Source organism: Thalassophryne amazonica, chromosome 10 (assembly GCF_902500255.1).
Source record: "Thalassophryne amazonica chromosome 10, fThaAma1.1, whole genome shotgun sequence".
In the NCBI taxonomy this organism is placed as follows: domain Eukaryota; kingdom Metazoa; phylum Chordata; class Actinopteri; order Batrachoidiformes; family Batrachoididae; genus Thalassophryne; species Thalassophryne amazonica.
Genome location: NC_047112.1, coordinates 36,552,730 through 36,574,448, shown reverse-complemented (window position 1 = coordinate 36,574,448; position 21,719 = coordinate 36,552,730). Strand labels below are relative to the sequence as shown.

The 21,719-nt window shown below is 44.6% G+C and overlaps 1 protein-coding gene across 1 annotated transcript in view; it reads left to right on the top strand.

Annotated features, from left to right (window-relative positions):
* cpamd8 (C3 and PZP like alpha-2-macroglobulin domain containing 8) overlaps nt 1-21,719 on the top strand; it is a 216,122-nt gene that overhangs the window by 111,854 nt on the left and 82,549 nt on the right. Inside the window, exon 28 of the mRNA XM_034179799.1 lies at nt 7,210-7,291. Coding sequence (XP_034035690.1) covers nt 7,210-7,291 — 82 coding nt within the window. The remainder of the gene's footprint in view (nt 1-7,209; nt 7,292-21,719) is intronic.

Below are 21,719 nucleotides of genomic sequence, written 5' to 3'. Positions count from 1 at the left end.
GAAGTGGGCCGCCTTGGAGAAACGGTCCACTATCGTGAAGATGGTTGTCATGCTCTGGGACGGCGGGAGGCCCGTGACAAAGTCCAGGCCAATGTGAGACCAGGGGCGATGAGGCACCGGAAGAGGTTGCAGAAGTCCTTGTGTCTTGCAGTGGTCTGCCTGCCCCTGGCACAGGTGGGGCAGGCCTGGACATACTCCCGGACGTTGGCCTCCATAGACGCCCACCAGAAGCGCTGCCGGACAACTGCCACGGTCCTACGCACCCCTGGATGACAGGAGAGCTTGGACCCGTGACAGAAGTCCAAGACTGCAGCTCTGGCCTCTGGTGTGACGTATAAACGGTTCTTTGGTCCAGTTCCGGGGTCCGGGCTCCGTGCCAGGGCCTCCCGGACGGTCTTCTCCACGTCCCAGGTGAGGGTGGCCACGACAGTGGACTCCAGAATGATGGTCTCCAGTGGATCCGACAGCTCGGTTTTGACTTCGTCTTCGTGTACCCGGGACAAGGCATCTGATCTTTGGTTCTTGGACCCGGGGCGATAGGTGATCCGGAAGTCAAAACGCCCGAAGAACAGTGACCAGCGGGCTTGCCTGGGGTTCAGCCGCTTGGCCGTCCTGATATACTCCAGGTTCCGGTGGTCAGTGAAAACCGTGAACGGCACAGACGCTCCCTCCAACAGATGTCTCCACTCCTCAAGAGCCTCTTTCACCGCAAGGAGCTCTCGGTTGCCGACGTCATAGTTCCATTCAGCCGGGGTCAACCTGCAGGAAAAATAGGCACACAGGTGAAGAACCTTGTCGGTCTCTCCGCTCTGGGATAGCACGGCTCCTATCCCTGAGTCAGAGGCGTCCACCTCAACCACAAACTGGCGGCCAGGGTCGGGCTGCAAAAGAACTGGTGCAGTCGAGAACCGTCGTTTCAACTCCCTGAACGCGGCTTCGCACCGACCAGACCAGGTGAATGGGACTTTTGGAGAGGTCAGGGCTGTCAGGGGGCTAACTACCTGACTGTAGCCCTTAATGAACCTCCTGTAGAAATTTGCAAAGCCGAGGAACTGTTGCAGCTTCCTACGGCTTGTTGGTTGGGGCCAATCTCTCACCGCCGCAACCTTGGCCGGATCAGGAGCGATGGAGTTGGAGGAGATAATAAACCCCAGGAAGGACAAAGAGGTGCGGTGAAACTCACACTTCTCGCCCTTCACAAACAGCCGGTTCTCCAACAACCGCTGCAGGACCTGACGTACATGCTGGACATGAGTCTCAGGGTCCGGAGAAAAAATGAGTATATTGTCTAGATATACGAAGACGAATCTGTGCAGGAAGTCCCGCAAGATGTCATTAACCAAAGCTTGGAACGTCGCGGGGGCGTTAGTGAGGCCGAACGGCATGACCAGGTACTCAAAATGACCTAACGGGGTGTTAAATGCCGTCTTCCACTCGTCTCCCTTCCGGACCCGAACCAGGTGGTACGCATTCCTAAGATCCAGTTTAGTGAAGATTTGGGCTCCATGCAGGGGCGTGAACACTGAATCTAACAGGGGCAACGGGTATCGATTGCGAACCGTAATCTCATTCAGCCCCCTGTAATCAATGCATGGACGGAGTCCGCCGTCTTTCTTGCCCACAAAAAAGAAACCTGCGCCCATCGGGGAGGTGGAGTTCTGGATCAGCCCGGCAGCTAACGAGTCCCGGATATAGGTCTCCATTGATTCGCGCTCAGGTCGTGAGAGGTTGTACAGCCTGCTGGACGGGAACTCAAAGCGCGGAATCAAATCAATGGCACAATCGTACGGACGGTGCGGGGGAAGGGTGAGTGCCAGATCCTTGCTGAAGACGTCAGCCAGATCAATCAATCAATTTCAATCAATTTTTTTTTTATATAGCGCCAAATCACAACAAAGAGTTGCCCCAAGGCGCTTTATATTGTAAGGCAAGGCCATACAATAATTATGTAAAACCCCAACGGTCAAAACGACCCCCTGTGAGCAAGCACTTGGCTACAGTGGGAAGGAAAAACTCCCTTTTAACAGGAAGAAACCTCCAGCAGAACCAGGCTCAGGGAGGGGCAGTCTTTTGCTGGGACTGGTTGGGGCTGAGGGAGAGAACCAGGAAAAAGACATGCTGTGGAGGGGAGCAGAGATCGATCACTAATGATTAAATGCAGAGTGGTGCATACAGAGCAAAAAGAGAAAGAAACAGTGCATCATGGGAACCCCCCAGCAGTCTACGTCTATAGCAGCATAACTAAGGGATGGTTCAGGGTCACCTGATCCAGCCCTAACTATAAGCTTTAGGAAAAAGGAAAGTTTTAAGCCTAATCTTAAAAGTAGAGAGGGTGTCTGTCTCCCTGATCTGAATTGGGAGCTGGTTCCACAGGAGAGGAGCCTGAAAGCTGAAGGCTCTGCCTCCCATTCTACTCTTACAAACCCTAGGAACTACAAGTAAGCCTGCAGTCTGAGAGCGAAGCGCTCTATTGGGGTGATATGGTACTACGAGGTCCCTAAGATAAGATGGGACCTGATTATTCAAAACCTTATAAGTAAGAAGAAGAATTTTAAATTCTATTCTAGAATTAACAGGAAGCCAATGAAGAGAGGCCAATATGGGTGAGATATGCTCTCTCCTTCTAGTCCCCGCCAGTACTCTAGCTGCAGCATTTTGAATTAACTGAAGGCTTTTTAGGGAACTTTTAGGACAACCTGATAATAATGAATTACAATAGTCCAGCCTAGAGGAAATAAATGCATGAATTAGTTTTTCAGCATCACTCTGAGACAAGACCTTTCTAATTTTAGAGATATTGCGTAAATGCAAAAAAGCAGTCCTACATATTTGTTTAATATGCGCTTTGAATGACATATCCTGATCAAAAATGACACCAAGATTTCTCACAGTATTACCAGAGGTCAGGGTAATGCCATCCAGAGTAAGGATCTGGTTAGACACCATGTTTCTAAGATTTGTGGGGCCAAGTACAATAACTTCAGTTTTATCTGAGTTTAAAAGCAGGAAATTAGAGGTCATCCATGTCTTTATGTCTGTAAGACAATCCTGCAGTTTAGCTAATTGGTGTGTGTCCTCTGGCTTAATGGATAGATATAGCTGGGTATCATCTGCGTAACAATGAAAATTTAAGCAATACCGTCTAATAATACTGCCTAAGGGAAGCATGTATAAAGTGAATAAAATTGGTCCTAGCACAGAACCTTGTGGAACTCCATAATTAACTTTAGTCTGTGAAGAAGATTCCCCATTTACATGAACAAATTGTAATCTATTAGACAAATATGATTCAAACCACCGCAGCGCAGTGCCTTTAATACCTATGGCATGCTCTAATCTCTGTAATAAAATTTTATGGTCAACAGTATCAAAAGCAGCACTGAGGTCTAACAGAACAAGCACAGAGATGAGTCCACTGTCCGAGGCCATAAGAAGATCATTTGTAACCTTCACTAATGCTGTTTCTGTACTATGATGAATTCTAAAACCTGACTGAAACTCTTCAAATAGACCATTCCTCTGCAGATGATCAGTTAGCTGTTTTACAACTACCCTTTCAAGAATTTTTGAGAGAAAAGGAAGGTTGGAGATTGGCCTATAATTAGCTAAGATAGCTGGGTCAAGTGATGGCTTTTTAAGTAATGGTTTAATTACTGCCACCTTAAAAGCCTGTAGTACATAGCCAACTAACAAAGATAGATTGATCATATTTAAGATCGAAGCATTAAATAATGGTAGGGCTTCCTTGAGCAGCCTGGTAGGAATGGGGTCTAATAAACATGTTGATGGTTTGGATGAAGTAACTAATGAAAATAACTCAGAACAATCGGAGAGAAAGAGTCTAACCAAATACCGGCATCACTGAAAGCAGCCAAAGATAACGATACGTCTTTGGGATGGTTATGAGTAATTTTTTTTCTAATAGTTAAAATTTTGTTAGCAAAGAAAGTCATGAAGTCATTACTAGTTAAAGTTAATGGAATACTCAGCTCAATAGAGCTCTGACTCTTTGTCAGCCTGGCTACAGTGCTGAAAAGAAACCTGGGGTTGTTCTTATTTTCTTCAATTAGTGATGAGTAGAAAGATGTCCTAGCTTTACGGAGGGCTTTTTTATAGAGCAACAGACTCTTTTTCCAGGCTAAGTGAAGATCTTCTAAATTAGTGAGACGCCATTTCCTCTCCAACTTACGGGTTATCTGCTTTAAGCTACGAGTTTGTGAGTTATACCATGGAGTCAGGCACTTCTGATTTAAAGCTCTCTTTTTCAGAGGAGCTACAGCATCCAAAGTTGTCTTCAATGAGGATGTAAAACTATTGACAGAGACAGATCATGGTACTCAACCGGCACAGCTGTCAGATTGGGAGGGACTTTGACCTCCTCCTTAGCATGTAAACCGGGAGGAACCGAGGATCCTAAACACACCCGATGGCAGTTTTCGCTCCACTGCACCACCACCCCAGACGGCCAATCAATCTGGGGATTGTGTTTCAACATCCACGGGAAACCCAAAATCACGCGGGAGGTAGAAGGAGTCACAAAAAACTCGATCTCCTCCCGATGATTTCCAGACACCACCAGAGTTACTGGTTGTGTCTTGTGCGTGATCAAAGGGAGAAGGGTGCCATCTAGTGCCCGCACCTGCAATGGCGAAGGGAGCGCCACCAGAGGGAGCCCTACCTCCCTAGCCCATCTGCTGTCTAGCAGATTCCCTTCTGACCCCGTGTCCACCAGTGCTGGGGCTTGAAGGGTTAAATCCCCGCTCAGGATTGTAACTGGGAGTCGTGTGGAAATATGTGTATGTCCCACGTGAATGTCTTGGCCCACCCTAAGCCCAGTTTCTAGGGGCGGGCGTTGGTGTTTAACCGATTGGGGCAGTCTCTTAGCTGATGCTCACTCGAGCCGCAGACAAAGCACTCCCCGCGGGCCAGCCTCCTCTGTCTGTTAGGTGGTCTAAATGTGGCCCTGCTCCTGTCCATAGCTTCGTCAGCAGGGGGAGCTGTAGCCACACGGAGCGTTGAGGCTGTGGAGCGTGGGGAGGGCGGAACCTTTTCGGACCTGGAAGTGAGAGGGATGGCGCGTGCCCGGCCACGTCCTTCGTCTCACTCTCGACGGCGTTCTTCTAACCGATTGTCTAACCGTATAACAAGATCAATAAGCCCATCTAAATCCCGCGGTTCCTCCTTGGCTACCAGGTGCTCCTTCAGGACCGACGACAGTCCGTTTATGAAGGCAGCGCGGAGCGCAACGTTATTCCAACCGGACCTCGCAGCTGCGATGCGGAAGTCGACTGCATATTCGGCTGCGCTCCGGCGCCCCTGTCGCATTGACAGCAGCACTGTTGAAGCAGTCTCTCCTCTGTTAGGGTGATCAAAAACCGTTTTGAACTCCCTCACAAACCCAGTATACGTGGTAAGGACCCGTGAATTTTGCTCCCAAAGCGCTGTAGCCCAAGCGTGTGCCTCACCTCGAAGCAAGTTGATTACATAAGCCACCTTACTGGCGTCAGACGCGTACATTACGGGACGTTGTGTGAAGACGAGCGAACACTGCATCAGAAAGTCCGCGCACGTCTCCACACAACCTCCGTACGGCTCTGGGGGACTTATGTATGCTTCAGGGGAGGGTGGGCGGGGTCGTTGAACGACCAGAGGAACGTCTATATTCTGCACTGGGTCGGCAGGAGGAGAAGCTGCAGCAGCGCCCTGAGCGCGCGCTTCCACCTGTGCGGTGAGAGCCTCCATCCTGCGATTAAGGATGACGTTTTGCTCGGTCATCAAATCCAACCGAGCGGTAAAGGCGGAGAGGATTTGCTGCAACTCACCAATTACGCCTCCTGCAGACGCCTGTGCACCCTGCTCTTCCATTGGTTGTCCAACAGATGGTTGATGCCCCTCGGGATCCATGACGCTGGCCGAGATATCCTGTTGTGAAAGTGTAGTGACACGGACCCACAACAGGGGGCGTAAATGAACGGACAATGAAAGATTCGAATATGAACACTTTACTGTTGTGATCAAGCACAACCAGAACACAGATGATTACAGAATTTATGCAAACATTCAATCTAGAAAGGTGACGTGTGGGCAGGCTCGAGGATAGAAGACGTCTGTCCTGAGAAGAACTGGAACCACACGATTTCCTCCGCCACCGAACCTGGAGAATACTGGAGCTGCCAAGTCCCGAATTCCCAGGTGGCCACAGTCTCCGGATGTCGGATCTGGTACTGCTGGCGAGGAGCAAAAACAGTAAGAGGTGGGTGCGTGCACACCCAGTAACAATGGTGGAAATATCACCTCCACCTCTAATACAAGAACGTGCAGAGTAATGCAGTTATCTCTCAGGGGGAAAAGGAATGCAGTCCTAGCTCCCAGTCACCAGCTCCTGCTGTCCTGAGATTAAACAGGTACTCCTGCAAAACACGTACAGAACAAAGACTTATGTGTAAGCACACGAACGGCTGAGAGTCGTTACCTCTACAGGTAGATGATATCTCGGCAGCGAGGTGGAGATGACATCCGGCTTTTATGAAGTGATGAAATGAAGATGGGTGACAGCTGTCACGAGTTGATGTGTGACAGCTGTCACTCCGGGTTGTGTCCGTGGCGGCAGCGCCCTCTCGTGCCTGAAGACTTGGGACTTGCTGATTCATGACTTGAGAGTGACTTGATGGTGACTTACTTCCACCTCTGATATATATATATATATATATATATATATATATATATATATATATATATATATATATATATATATATATATATATATATATATATATAATATAAAACCCAAAATGAAATACTGGCTGTATTGACAATGGATATTTGTGAACCTGATAGAAGTACAGTCAATATATATTCCAGAAATGCCTTTCGTCATTATTTAAAGTAAAAAACACCAGGGATCAAACCACGAGGAGCTGTGTTTACACAGGTTTTAGTCATGTCCAAAGTCCAGTTTTCAAAAAAACATTTTGCCTTGTTTCACCTTGCTTACAGCATAAGGTATGCAGCAATCTTAATGTAAGCGTCTTTACAGAAACAGCAGTACTTACAGCAGATTTTGAACTAACTATACTAATTGTGATAGATGGATTTAAAAAAAACATTTATTAAATTAGAGGCTGTCTGACCTGTACATGCTCTGTCAAACATGGAAAAATGTTGATAACTTCTCAACCCACAGCTCTCCTTTTCTGTAATTTAATCCAGGTTACCAGAGGCAGCTGACCTACAAACGTCAGGATGGGTCCTACAGTGCTTTTGGAGAGCGGGATTCCTCTGGCAGTATGTGGTAAGTCATTGTCGATATCAGTGTTGGAGTTTACATAACTCATTCCAGTCAAATTACGCTTAACTTTAGCCACATTCTTCAGTTTTCACTGGGACATAGATAGCTAGCCAAGGCAGTAAAGTTGTTTTATCAGCATCTTGGTACACTGTGCTCAAATGAGTTTGTTCCTGTTGGTATGTTGAAGTCATTGCAGAGTTTTCCTCTGTTTGTTTCATGTTGGGACTCTCTCAGGGCAGGCAGACCCAGCTCATAATGTTTATAAAAGGGAAATCAGTGATCTCAATGGGGAGTGCCAAAGCTTGCATTTTGAGGCCCACACACAATGCGCATACCTGTGCTTGATTTATTATCCGACTTGGGTAGTTTGAAATTTAATGGAACTAACACTGTGAAACTGCAGGTTACATAAATGACAGAGAATCTGAAACAAACTACATAATAGGATCTCCGAGGTATGCAAAGTTATCCAGATTTTATTTGCAGTTAATCAGGGTTTATATCCCTGGCAATGAGTGGACTCACTTTGGCTGCAGTTAATTCTGCTGTTGGAAATGGTATTTTAAGAGGATTGAGAGCCACTTCGCCCACAGGATTTTTACCTCTCTGTTTTTCTTTTTTTTTAAATCATACAAAAAAAATTAGAAGTGAGACATGTTGCTTAATGACTCACTACCTGGTTGTAATTGCCGACATTAAACTGTCTCGTGAAAGCCTTTGACTCCTGAGAGGATATGAGTATGTAACAAGCAGCAGTTTAACTTTTCCAAAGTCATGGTTGTGGGCTCGACGCAGACTGTGAGGCTTGAGCAATCTGTCATCAGACACTTTATGAATCCATCAGTGTAGTTTTTGCATCCAAAACTAACTCGGCCTTTGTTTCCCCTCCAGAGTTCATGAGCAGAGCAGTTCATTTACTGCCTGTTTAAAAGCAAGGTTAATGTGTTCCATCTTGAAAAAAAATAAATGAGTGGAAATGAAATGATTGAACATCATGAATGTGCAGTCCGATCCCTAATTATCTAGACAGTAGCAGTTGTTATTTTGCCTCTGTGCACCACCACAGTGGAGTTGAAGTGAATCAATCAAGATGTGCTGGTTGTGTAAACTAGAAGCTTTAATTTAAGTGGGTTAACAAAAATATTGCATTAACCACTTAGGAATGACTTGAAATGATTTTTTTTTTTTACACAATCGTTCTGTTTTCAGACATAAGTAAATGGACAAACTAAATATGTAATAAATAATATAAGATTATTGTCAATACAAATCATCACTTTCACAGCCAGTTTTCTTTAGACAAGTAATGACGGATACATGAACATTTCCAAACCACTGAATATGTCTTGGACTTCATGAACATAAATCATTAAGAAATGATTTATGGATTCAATGCCATGTTGTGATTGCAACACTTGACAAGCTGAGTGAGGAATGGGAGTGGTGAAAGTGTTGAACTTGTAGAGGCATTTGCTTATCTCGTCAGCGATGTTCATGGCTCTGGGTCCTCTCCCTTTCAGAATGGGAGACTCCTGGGTAGAGCTTATGGAGCAATGAGGTCACCGGACAGAGGTGTTTGGAGAGGATACAGTAGTGTTCAGAATAATAGCAGTGCTATGTGACTAAAAAGATTAATCCAGGTTTTGAGTATATTTTTTATTGTTACATGGGAAACAAGGTACCAGTAGATTTAGTAGATTCTCACAAATCCAACAAGACCAAGCATTCATGATATGCACACTCTTAAGGCTATGAAATTGGGCTATTAGTAAAAAAAAAGTAGGAAAGGGGGTGTTCACAGTAATAGTAGCATCTGCTGTTAAATGTTACAAACTCAAAACTATTATGTTCAAACTGCTTTTTTTTTTAGCAATCCTGTGAATCACTGAACTAGTATTTAGTTGTATAACCACAGTTTTTCATGATTTCTTCACATCTGCGAGGCATTAATTTTGTTCGTTTGGAACCAAGATTTTGCTCGTTTACTAGTGTGCTTGGGGTCATTGTCTTGTTGAAACACCCATTTCAAGGGCATGTCCTCTTCAGCATAAGGCAACATGACCTCTTCAAGTATTTTGACATATCCAAACTGATCCATGATACCTGGTATGCGATATATAGGCCCAACACCATAGTAGGAGAAACATGCCCATATCATGATGCTTGCACCACTATGCTTCACTGTCTTCACTGTGAACTGTGGCTTGAATTCAGAGTTTGGGGGTCGTCTCACAAACTGTCTGTGGCCCTTGGACCCAAAAAGAACAATTTTACTCTCATCAGTCCACAAAATATTCCTTCATTTCTCTTTAGGCCAGTTGTTGTGTTCTTTGGCAAATTGTAACCTCTTCTGCACATGTCTTTTATTTAACAGAGGGACTTTGCGGGGGAGTTTTGCAAATAAATTAGCTTCACACAGGTGTCTTCTAACTGTCACAGCACTTACAGGTAACTCCAGACTGTCTTTGATCATCCTGGAGCTGATCAATGGGTGAGCCTTTGCCATTCTGGTTATTCTTCTATCCATTTTGATGGTTGTTTTCCGTTTTCTTCCACGCGTCTCTGTTTTTTTGTCCAATTTAAAGCATTGGAGATCATTGTAGATGAACAGCCTATAATGTTTTGCACCTGCGTATAAGTTTTCCCCTCTCCAATCAACTTTTTAATCAAACGACGCTGTTCTTCTGAACATTGTCGTCAACGTCCCATTTTCCTCAGGCTTTCAGAGAAAAGCATGTTCAACAGGTGTTGGCTTCATCCTTAAATAGGGGACACCTGATTCACACCTGTTTGTTCCACAAAATTGACGAACTCACTGACTGAATGCCACACTACTATTATTGTGAACACCCCCTTTACACCTTTTTTTTATTTACTAATAGCCCAATTTCATAGCCTTAAGAGTGTGCATATCATGAATGCTTGGTCTTGTTGGATTTGTGAGAATCTACTGAATCTACTGGTACCTTGTTTCCCATGTAACAATAAGAAATATACTCAAAACCTAGATTAATCTTTTTAGTCACATAGCACTACTGTTATTCTGAACACTACTGTATCTTTGCCAGAGAACAAAGCTCCAAGATTCTTCCGGTCTTTCTTTGGAAATTTGGACACTAACCAGTGGCCTTAGGCAATGACTAAATGTGTTTGGTGCTAGGTCTCTTTGGAGTATCCTTGGGTTTTAATGGACTGACTTTATGTCCAAAGAATTGATACTCAGGGATAATTAGATGAGGAGTATCATTGGTATCGTGAGGATACAACATTTTGGCCATGTGGCACATTTCTCTGGTCACGATCCAGCACACAAGTGTTCTAGAACCCCAGTGGCTGGAGAAGGTCAAGGAGATGTCCAAGTTTCATTTGGCTGGGGAAGACAGTTTCTTTCAAGTGGTGAAGATGGCCTGGATGTCTACCTGGGTAGTTGCCATCCAGCATCCAAGCTGGTCTCATAGGGTGGTGGATGTGTTGATACGTGGCACCAGCTCATGTTCCCAGACCTGACTTGATTATGAAATTCAGTATGGTACCGTATGGTAAATCTGTGGCTGTATTAGGAGAAACAATACACAGTGCACGTCTTGTCTGCTGCATCACCAGTTATACAGCATCATGGTGGAGTTGCACAGAGAAGAATTTTCATCAAAAGAAGATGTATATTTTGCCAGAAGGAACATTGAAGACTCAGGAGACTCAAACCTAGATTTGGTGTGTTTTCTCATATGAAAATCCTTTTCTGGTCCTGGTTATAATTATGCGATGTGCAGACTTGTTGCACAGAGTGGGCTTGAAGTTAAGTTATGCTGTGTCAATATGTCATATTTTGTCAAAAAGTTGCACTTGTGTTGTGCTATTGAAACACCCCGAGAGTGTCAGAACTTCTGTTTTCAGTTTTGTTTCTTTGCTTCTACATGTTGAGGTTGGCATGGCATTTCTTTCAAACAAAGATCTGACAGCGCCAGCCGTGAGGTTAGGTGGGGGTGGATGGGTGGTGGGTGGATACCACAGAATGAGAAAAATTATACCTGGAGCCTTTTTACAGCCTGTGATGTCATTATGTGCATGTACATTTGCAAAAAGGAACCCATTTATGCTCTGATCTTTTTGTAGTTGGCATGATTTGATTTTTTTATTTTTAGTAAACTCTGACAAAATCTTATTTATAAATAAACAAATAAATTATTGCTGATATTTCCCATAATCAGTAAAAAGAGAACCTTATTAGCCATAGTAATCTCTTCAATAAGTATTAGCATAGAGAAAAGTCAAACTCTTAGACAGCGGGGCCACCATGGTGTTTACAATGCATCAACTATTTTGGGAGATATAACGAGGAATAAATGTTGAAAGTTAAACTACTGTCATGCAGGACAGTGCCCTGGGGCATGTGACCAATGCACTTGCTTCTAAAACAGAAAATCTTTGGTTCAAGACCACCGTTGCCCTCCCACCATGTAATATGGAGTTGTGTCAGGAAGGGCATCCACTGTAACACTTGTACCAAACTATGAGCAAAAAGGGAGAAACCAAAAGAATAACATTTACAATAGTCTAGTTTGGTCCATTCTGTGAGGAGAACTTGACCATTTGGATGCTTTTACTGGCATTTCCATGCAGATATATTACATTGTGCCACCCCAAGGTGCTTCACAAGGGTAAGGTCTGACCTCACACATCCTTGAACAAGCAGATTGGGAAGAGATTGGGAACAGTGTTCAGGGAAAATCTCAGTCTGGCAACGAGTTGTTCAGTTTTTGCAGTATGTGCAATAACACTAGATAACATTGCCAACAGTAGTTCTCCCATGCCAACATGGGAGAACTACTTCACAAGATTGTCACAGTTCTGTATAAGGTGATTTGGACTATGCAGTATAAGGTTTGTAATGCATTTGGGGTACACATTTGGGTGTAACTTGGTAAAATGTGCTCATAAGCTTTATGTCTTTTTTTAGGTAAACATTGATTTTGGCTGGGTACATGATTGTAGGATGCATGGTCTGATGGTTTTCTGAAAAGCCATCCCATGATTTTTTTTTCTGAAATTTAGTACAGACAACTCTTGGGGGACTGTCTAGTCGTGGTAAGGTGGACTTTCTGATTGAATTCCTGTGGGTCCCCAAGAAGAGAGAGTGAGACAAAGCGAAGAAAATACCTGTTTTTCACCTTGTTTCATTTCATTTACACTAGATACACATTTCAATAACGTTTCCTCTAATTTTCCATAAAGAACTTTGGGAGACTGCCTACAAAAATCAATCAATCAATCAATCAATCAATCAAAATATCTCATTGTCCTAATGGCCCCCAAAAGGGTAAAAATGGCATTTTACACACTTCCCAATTTATTGCTGAAAAAATGCTTGAGAATTTTTTAATAAATCTGCATCAATGTCTACCTACATGAAGATTTTCATGTTGTATGGCTGGGGGGCCTGGCTGCCTTTTTGTTTCTGTCTTTTGTTTTTCCTTCCAGGTGGCTTGCATTTGGGACTGAGTGGCTGTGTTGCTGAGGTTATCAGGACCTCACCCTGATCACCTGCGGCTCGTCAGGACTCACAGCTGTGGTGCATCTATATGGATTGGAACATGGTGGCATTTAAGACTGGAGTATACAGTGTGTATTTGCCAGTGACTCGACCTTGTGACCAGACGGTTGAGATCGTCATCTCGGGAGCCATCTCATCATCAGTGGATGCAGAGAACGTCCAGGGTTTGATGCACGGTCTGTGAAAGAGGAGGGGGTGAGGTCTCACGCTCGTCAGCACACTTCCTGAGGTACGTTAGATTTTGTGACTAACGTTTATACAGTCAGTAAATGTGGTGTCCCTCACACCTTATTATATTGAGCTGTACGTTAGTCATGTATCGGCTTCCACTGCAGTGGAGTTTTGTGAACTGGATGTTCACTGAATGTGTGGACTCACATTCCTTCTTTCACAGACTCGGTTTGTTGCGGCCACCTGGGGGGTGTCGGCGGGGTCCTTGGGTCCGAACGGCTTCTGGCTCCGGACCGTTAGCGCTGCTGGGAGCGCACCGTATCACCACCACGCCAGACCGCACACTCTTTTGTTGTTTTGTATCACATCACTGTTATGTATTAAATTCAGTTAGCCTTTGTACCGTGCTCTGCTTATTTCATACTGGGTCCTTCAAACGCTGGTCGGTTCTCCGAGCTGCGTCCGACACATAACAGTAGTCTCTGGCCAAACATTACGGACCCAGCGGTAGCAGAGACGGTAACGCGCCGGGAAGGCGGCAGCAGACGTTCAGTAGTTATCCGGATCAGTTGCGGGTGCTCTCCGCCCGGATGGTGCGTGTTTGAGACCCATTGCTGAATACTGATTTGTGCTCTCTTGCAGCCGTGTTCCTGTGTTGTGCCTTATCCGTGGGTCGTGGTGGAGTGTGACTGGCGACGGCTTCGCGTCACGCTCCGACCGGATAAGAGGTTTAAACGGGAGCTGCAAGAGTGTGTCTGTAATGGGTGCACGCGCACGGCGGAGCTCTGTGGCCCGGGCCGCTGAGCTTCCTGTGTTACAGTTGTAGCCCCGTTTCCCTGGATAAAGATAACTACTGCGTCTGTTGTATCAGCTCCGGCGTTATTTAGTTGAGCACATTTTGGTTGTGTGTTGCACACAGCTGCGCACGGAGATGCAGCTCGTTTGTTTTCTGTCACCAAAGGGGGTTTTTTCATTTTTAGCACTTTGGCTCTCTCTTTTGGTGACTTAGTCACATTACCGTTAAGCTCTTAAGTTAGAACAGGTGTGTTCGATTTGTTTGAGCTTAACGGTATACGTCACTGATTTGTTTTGTGTTAGTTCATTTCGTGTGGGTGTTTTTTGAGTTGGTTTTTGTGTGGGATTTATTTTTTTTTTTTTTCCACTGTTTGTGTCTGGGGTTGTGACCCTGCAGCCTGTCTAAGAAGAAAAAAAAAAAAAAAAGGACCCAAACAACTGTATGTTGGTCTGTTAGTCTTTCTTTTTATTTCTTTTTGTTTCACCTCCCCAGGGTTTGATGGGACGGTCCCCTGGGGGGTGATGGGGTGGTACTTGGGTTTTTTTTTTCTTTTTTTTTGTTTGTTTTTGTTATGCCCTCTCTTCTCCTCTGACTCCAGCCGGGTGAGCCGTAGTGTCGGCGTTGCTGGAGGGGTGCAGTTTGGTTGTGCTGGGCATTTCCCAGGTAGCCTCTGCACCCGGGAGGGGGGGGGGGGGGGGGTTGGGGGTATTTTCTTTTTCTTCCCTCTCTTCTCCTCTGGCTCCAGCCGGGTGAGCCGTAGTGTCGGCGTTGCTGGAGTGGTGCAGTTTGGTTATACTGGGCGTTTCCCGGGTAACCTCTGCACCTGGGGGGGGGGGGGGGTGTTTTTTGATTCCCTGTTCCACCTCCGGCTTCAGCACGCCTTTGGCCGTCTGCCATCGGCGTGGCTGAGGTTTGGGGCAGTGGGATATACCCGCAGCTAGTGGCTGGTGTAGAAGTCGGAGGAGTGGCGCTGTTTTGTGCCGTTTGCCATAACCGCTGTTCCACTCCTCCCGGTTGGCTTCTGGGGTATAGTCACGGTTGGTGACACTGGACGTGCTTCCAGTTTCCACTGCGCCAAGGGGGTGGGGTTGGGGTTGTTTTGTTTGTATGTTTTTTTTTTTCTCTCTTCTTGTTTTTCCCCCCAGTTTCCGCCCTCAGGGTTTGACTGTGGTGTCCTCTGGGGGGGAAAGGGCTGTGGGTCCATCTAGCCATAGACGGCCGGGGCTGGGTCCGTTGGTCATGAGGGGAGGCGTCTCCTGGGGTTGACGAGTGGTCCTCTGGGAGGCGCTGGGAGTCCCCGTGGGTGACGTTGGATCCCAGAGGGACCTCGGCTGTGGTTATTACTCCTGGAGCTGGCGGGAAGTCCTCTGGGGGGTGTTGGTCCCTACATGTCGTTTGGGGGGGGGGGGGGGGGGGTGTTTTAGCACTTTTATTTGTAAGCTTAAGTTTGGGGTTTTTCTTTTCTCCTCTTCCCGGGGTTTGATAGGACGGTCCCCTGGGGAGGGGGGGGTGGTTTGGTTGTTTGTGTTTGTCTTTTTTGTTTTATGACTAATGACCGCACATGGTTGGATAAAGGCTAACCGCACAGGTTTAAGAACTCCTGGCCACACCTGTGCTAAGTGACTGACTGAAACAAAGGCAAGGATGCAGCCAGAGGAGAGGACATCAACCATTCTGTTGGAAGACGAATGCAGATGCGGTTTCCAGCCATGGTCCCTGGAGGGGGGTGTTTCTCCTGGGCCAGGTTTGTGTGGTCGCCGGGAGGCTTCCTGTGAGGGTGGGGTACTGTTGTATGGCTGGGGGGCCTGGCTGCCTTTTTGTTTCTGTCTTTTGTTTTTCCTTCCAGGTGGCTTGCATTTGGGACTGAGTGGCTGTGTTGCTGAGGTTATCAGGACCTCACCCTGATCACCTGCGGCTCGTCAGGACTCACAGCTGTGGTGCATCTATATGGATTGGAACATGGTGGCATTTAAGACTGGAGTATACAGTGTGTATTTGCCAGAGACTCGACCTTGTGACCAGACGGGTGAGATCGTCGTCTCGGGAGCCATCTCATCATCAGTGGATGCAGAGAACGTCCAGGGTTTGATGCACGGTCTGTGAAAGAGGAGGGGGTGAGGTCTCACGCTCGTCAGCACACTTCCTGAGGTACGTTAGATTTTGTGACTAACGTTTATACAGTCAGTAAATGTGGTGTCCCTCACACCTTATTATATTGAGCTGTACGTTAGTCATGTATCGGCTTCCACTGCAGTGGAGTTTTGTGAACTGGATGTTCCATGCCTGCAGGTTGGGAAGCTGATTAGTAATTAAGCCAGGAAGTCAATCAATCAATCAATTTTTTTTATATATAGCGCCAAATCACAACAAACAGTTGCCCCAAGGCGCTTTATATTGTAAGGCAAGGCCATACAATAATTATGTAAAACCCCAACGGTCAAAACGACCCCCTGTGAGCAAGCACTTGGCTACAGTGGGAAGGAAAAACTCCCTTTTAACAGGAAGAAACCTCCAGCAGAACCAGGCTCAGGGAGGGGCAGTCTTCTGCTGGGACTGGTTGGGGCTGAGGGAGAGAACCAGGAAAAAGACATGCTGTGGAGGGGAGCAGAGATCGATCACTAATGATTAAATGCAGAGTGGTGCATACAGAGCAAAAAGAGAAAGAAACAGTGCATCATGGGAACCCCCCAGCAGTCTACGTCTATAGCAGCATAACTAAGGGATGGTTCAGGGTCACCTGATCCAGCCCTAACTATAAGCTTTAGCAAAAAGGAAAGTTTTAAGCCTAATCTTAAAAGTAGAGAGGGTGTCTGTCTCCCTGATCTGAATTGGGAGCTGGTTCCACAGGAGAGGAGCCTGAAAGCTGAAGGCTCTGCCTCCCATTCTACTCTTACAAACCCTAGGAACTACAAGTAAGCCTGCAGTCTGAGAGCGAAGCGCTCTATTGGGGTGATATGGTACTACGAGGTCCCTAAGATAAGATGGGACCTGATTATTCAAAACCTTATAAGTAAGAAGAAGAATTTTAAATTCTATTCTAGAATTAACAGGAAGCCAATGAAGAGAGGCCAATATGGGTGAGATATGCTCTCTCCTTCTAGTCCCCGTCAGTACTCTAGCTGCAGCATTTTGAATTAACTGAAGGCTTTTTAGGGAACTTTTAGGACAACCTGATAATAATGAATTACAATAGTCCAGCCTAGAGGAAATAAATGCATGAATTAGTTTTTCAGCATCACTCTGAGAAGTGTTTGCTGTTTATGTACACCTTTGAGTGGTCTCTCTGTGTGTAGAGTGTGGACTCACATAATGGTTCCTTCTTTCACAAACTCGGTTTGTTGCGGCCACCTGGGGGGTGTCGGCGGGGTCCTTGGGTCCGAACGGCTTCTGGCTCCGGACCGTTAGCGCTGCTGGGAGCGCACCGTATCACCACCACGCCAGACCGCACACTCTTTTGTTGTTTTGTATCACATCACTGTTATGTATTAAATTCAGTTAGCCTTTGTACCGTGCTCTGCTTAGTTCATACTGGGTCCTTCAAACGCTGGTCGGTTCTCCGAGCTGCGTCCGACACATAACATTTCATTTAGCTTAAATCTTTCTGAAGGTCCCAGGGGCCCCACAGAAGGGTTAAAATTTGCCTTCTGCTGATTTCCTAAAGAACCTTTCAGTTTTTTCTGACATTCCTTACAGACATTCTTTAGATACATTCCTTGGGTCACTGTCTGGTCAGGATAAGTTGACTTTCTGACGGAATCTCTGTGGCTCCCCAGGGCCCCCTAGTAGGGCCAGAAATGTAATTTTTCACACTTTTCAATTAATTGCAGAAAAACTGTTCAGTAATGACTTCTCTGATTTCACATAAACATTCTTTGGGAAGCTGCCTACAGACAAAAAAATGTCATTGTCCTTGAATCATTCTAATGGTCCCTGAAAGAGATTCAAATGTATTCATTGTATGGTGTAGTACAGTAGAAAGGTAGTGAAATGATGGTGTGACACTTTTCACACGTCTCAATTTACAGCTGAAAAACTGCCCAGTAAGTTTCTCCATGATTCTGCCTATTTATGTTTGAATCATTGTCTACCTTTACAAATATTTTCAATGACCTTCCCGTATTTGGTCAAAATGATTATTTCTTTGCACAAAGGACCTCAGGGTGGACCTCTGGGTCTCTTGACCCTGTTTAAACACACACAAACACACACACACACATATATAAATATATATATATATATATATATATATATATATATATATAAATATATATATATATATATATATATATATATATATATATATATATATATATATATATATATATCGTTAGTTACTTTCTGCTGTCATTATGATTTAAAAACAGTAAAGACAGTTGTTTGTCAATTAACCATGAGTAAAAGAAAAGTTTTTGTGTTATGCATGTTCTCTGAAAAATGGCCAAAAAAAAAAATCCAAAATTCTGCCAGGGTATGTAACCTTTGGAGCACAACTGTCTAGGAAGATGTGTCATCTGAGTAGCCTGTGTTGTCGACTATAGAGTTAATATGAAATATATTTAGCCATTGGCATTTTTGCAAAATAAAAAGATGATATTGTATATTAACGTCGACCCAGAATAGTTGGTAACATGAACATATTAGATAGTGACTTTTTCATTTGCCAGCAGTTGTTGATAGTGTTGTGCAGTAAATTTCAATTTAAATTCCCAATCTGGTAGCAAAATTGGCAGCAGTTGTATGCATTCCATTTACAGTAAATACAGTGCCCTCCAAAAGTATTGGAACACTTGTTATTTCACACATTTTAGTAATGCAAAATTTCTCTAATCATGGTCAGAGAAGCCTATAACTTCTTCTTGGTTGTCTGGGTGTCTTGGTGGCTTTCCTCACTCTTCTCCTTCTTGCACAGTCTTGAACTGTCTACTCCACACAGATTTACCATAGAGTGCCATACTGTTTGTATTTCTTCATAATTGATGTAAATAAAGGCCAAGACATATTCAGTGACTTGGAAATGTTCATGTATCCATCCCCTGACTTGTCTGAAGAAAACTGGCAATAAAACTGATTATTTACAGGTATTATACCAAAGTGTTCCATTACTTATGCAACCCAGTAACCCATTATCTTGGCTTTCATATTTCTAATTAATTTAAATAAAGTTTTAGAGATTTGCTTTCAGTTGAGCTTAAGGAAGATTATTTTAGAAATTATTTTTTGTATTTGAAATGGCATGAGCAAATTAAAATGTGTGAAATGCCTGTTGGCGGACAACGACAGTCAGTTTACAGACTCACTGTATCCAGTTTGATCTACGTTGATCCACTAAACATCACAAGAACAGTCACATTTTCAACAGAGATGCCTAATGTCAGATCTCATACAGTCTGAGCATAGAAAGGGAGGGGCTGATAAATAATAGCGTGACTGTGGCACGATTTTGTTTAGCGTGAAACGAGATAGGGTTGGCATGTATAGATGGATCTGAAGAATTGAAGTGAGAAGTGCAGCAGATGGGTGGAGTTGCAGGGTTTGATTGGTGCCGAGGGATGCAGCAGCTGTCCTCTGGGGAATGTGAACTCTCAAACAACCATATCAACTATGTCAGCGTGTGTGAGGCGGAGATTCCCCAAAAGCATTCTAGAACTTACACAAACACAAACCCGGTGACAACGGGTGTGAAGCTGGCCTGCTTGCAAGTGCAACCAAGCCATAATTTTAGTGGACTGTGGCAGAAAAGAACCAGGGAGAGAAGGTCAAGGTCAGCTCCAGGGGACACGGCTGACTAATAAACATACGCTCATCCATAAACAACAGACCTCCCAATAGTCACCGACACTGCAGTCTTTAGCCAGCAGCAACTCACTCACAGTAAGATATTCCATTACAAAACTCTGATCAACAACGGAGTTACGGGATGAGGAAAGCTGCTTACCATAAAGACAAGGAAACATAACATGGAACTGAAGAAATAAACAAACAGGGGTCGTGTTCAGCTCATGAATGAGAGCACGAACTGAGAAAGAGCAACAAGGGAGATGAGGAGGAGCAAAGCACCCGGCTCTCATAAAGCAAAACAGTAAATCTTCCCTGGCTTGGAGCTATTATTCCTCCCCAGATGCAAAACTACGAAGCTGCGAACCTGCTGTCATTTTTATAATGTTAAGTAATATCGTGTCACTGGCTTTAAATGTCAGGCACAAGGGAAACTTACTGGAAAGTGTAAATATGATTTAGCTTGTGGAAGGAAGGAAGCACTTGATACTCACACTTCCACCACCCTCACCCGGGGTCACGCACGCCCACACCTCCCCTGAGCCTCCACCACCCCCAATTTTTTTCTTGTTTTTTTTTTTTTTTTTTTTTTTTTTTGGTTCTCTGATTTTCCATCTCCCCACTCCCAAATCCCTCTTTGAGCTACCTTTATCCAGCTCCACACTTCAAAGGGGAGATCTGAAGAATTTTTAGACAATAAACTGCCGTGCTCTGTGTTTAAACAGAGGTTGAAAAGCTTAAAAAGGACTGTTGTGAGGTCTACTTGAGAAAAGTGTTTCCTGCTGTACCTAGAGACTTTATGTTGTTTTGGAGTTCTCTCACTTAAAGGAGTCATATGTGGTAAACACAGTTTACACACGCACAGTTGTTTTTTTCTGTTTTGTTTTGTTACGTCCGCCAAGGACATACAACCCCAATTCCAGTGAAGTTGGGATGTTGTGTAAAATGTAAATAAAAACAGAATACAATGATTTGCAAATCCTCTTCAACCTATATTCAATTGAATACACCACAAAGACAAGATATTTAATGTTCAAACTGATAAACTTTATTGTTTTTGTGCAAATATTTGCGCATTTTGAAATGGATGCCTGCAACACGTTTCAAAAAAGCTGGGACAATGGTATGTTTACCACTGTGTTACATCACCTTTCCTTCTAACAACACTCAATAAGCGTTTCGGAACTGAGGACACTAATTGTTGAAGCTTTGTAGGTGGAATTCTTTCCTATTCTTGCTTGATGTACGACTTCAGTTGTTCAACAGTCCGGGGTGTCCGTTGTCATATTTTGCGCTTCATAATGCGCCACACATTTTCAATGGGCGATAGGTCTGGATTACAGACAGGCCAGTCTAGTATCCGCACTCTTTTACTGCGAAGCCACACTATTGTAACACGTGCAGAATGTGGCTTGGCATTGTCTTGCTGAAATAAACAGGGACGTCCCTGAAAAAGACGTTGCTTGGATGGCAGCATGTGTTGCGCCAAAACCTGGATGTACCTTTCAGCATTGATGGTGGCATCACAGATGTGTAAGTTGCCCATGCCATGGGCACTAACATACCCCCATACCATCACAGATGCTGGCTTTTGAACTTTGCGCTGGTAACAATCTGGATGGTCATTTTCCTCTTTTGTCCGGAGGACACAACGTCCATGATTTCCAAAAAAAAAAAAAATTGAAATGTGGACTCATCAGACCACAGCACACTTTTCCACTTTGCGTCTGTCCATTTCAAATGAGCTCAGGCCCAGAGAAGGCGGCGGCGTTTCTGGATGTTGTTGATGTATGACTTTCGCTTTGCATGGAAGAGTTTTAACTTGCACTTGCAGATGTAGCGACGAACTGTGTTAACCCGCGCGGTAAGATCCTTTACACAATGATGTTGGTTTTTAATGCAGTGCTGCCTCAGGGATCGAAGGTCACTGGCATTCAGTGTTGGTTTTTGGCCTTGCTTCTCCAGATTCTCTGATTCTTCTGATGATATTATGGACTGTAGATGATGGAATCCCTAAATTCCTTGCAATTGAACATTGAGAAACATTATTCTTAAACTGTTGGACTATTTTTTCACGCGGTTGTTTACAAAGTGGTGATCCTCGCCCCATCTTTGCTTGTGAACGGCTGAGCCTTTTG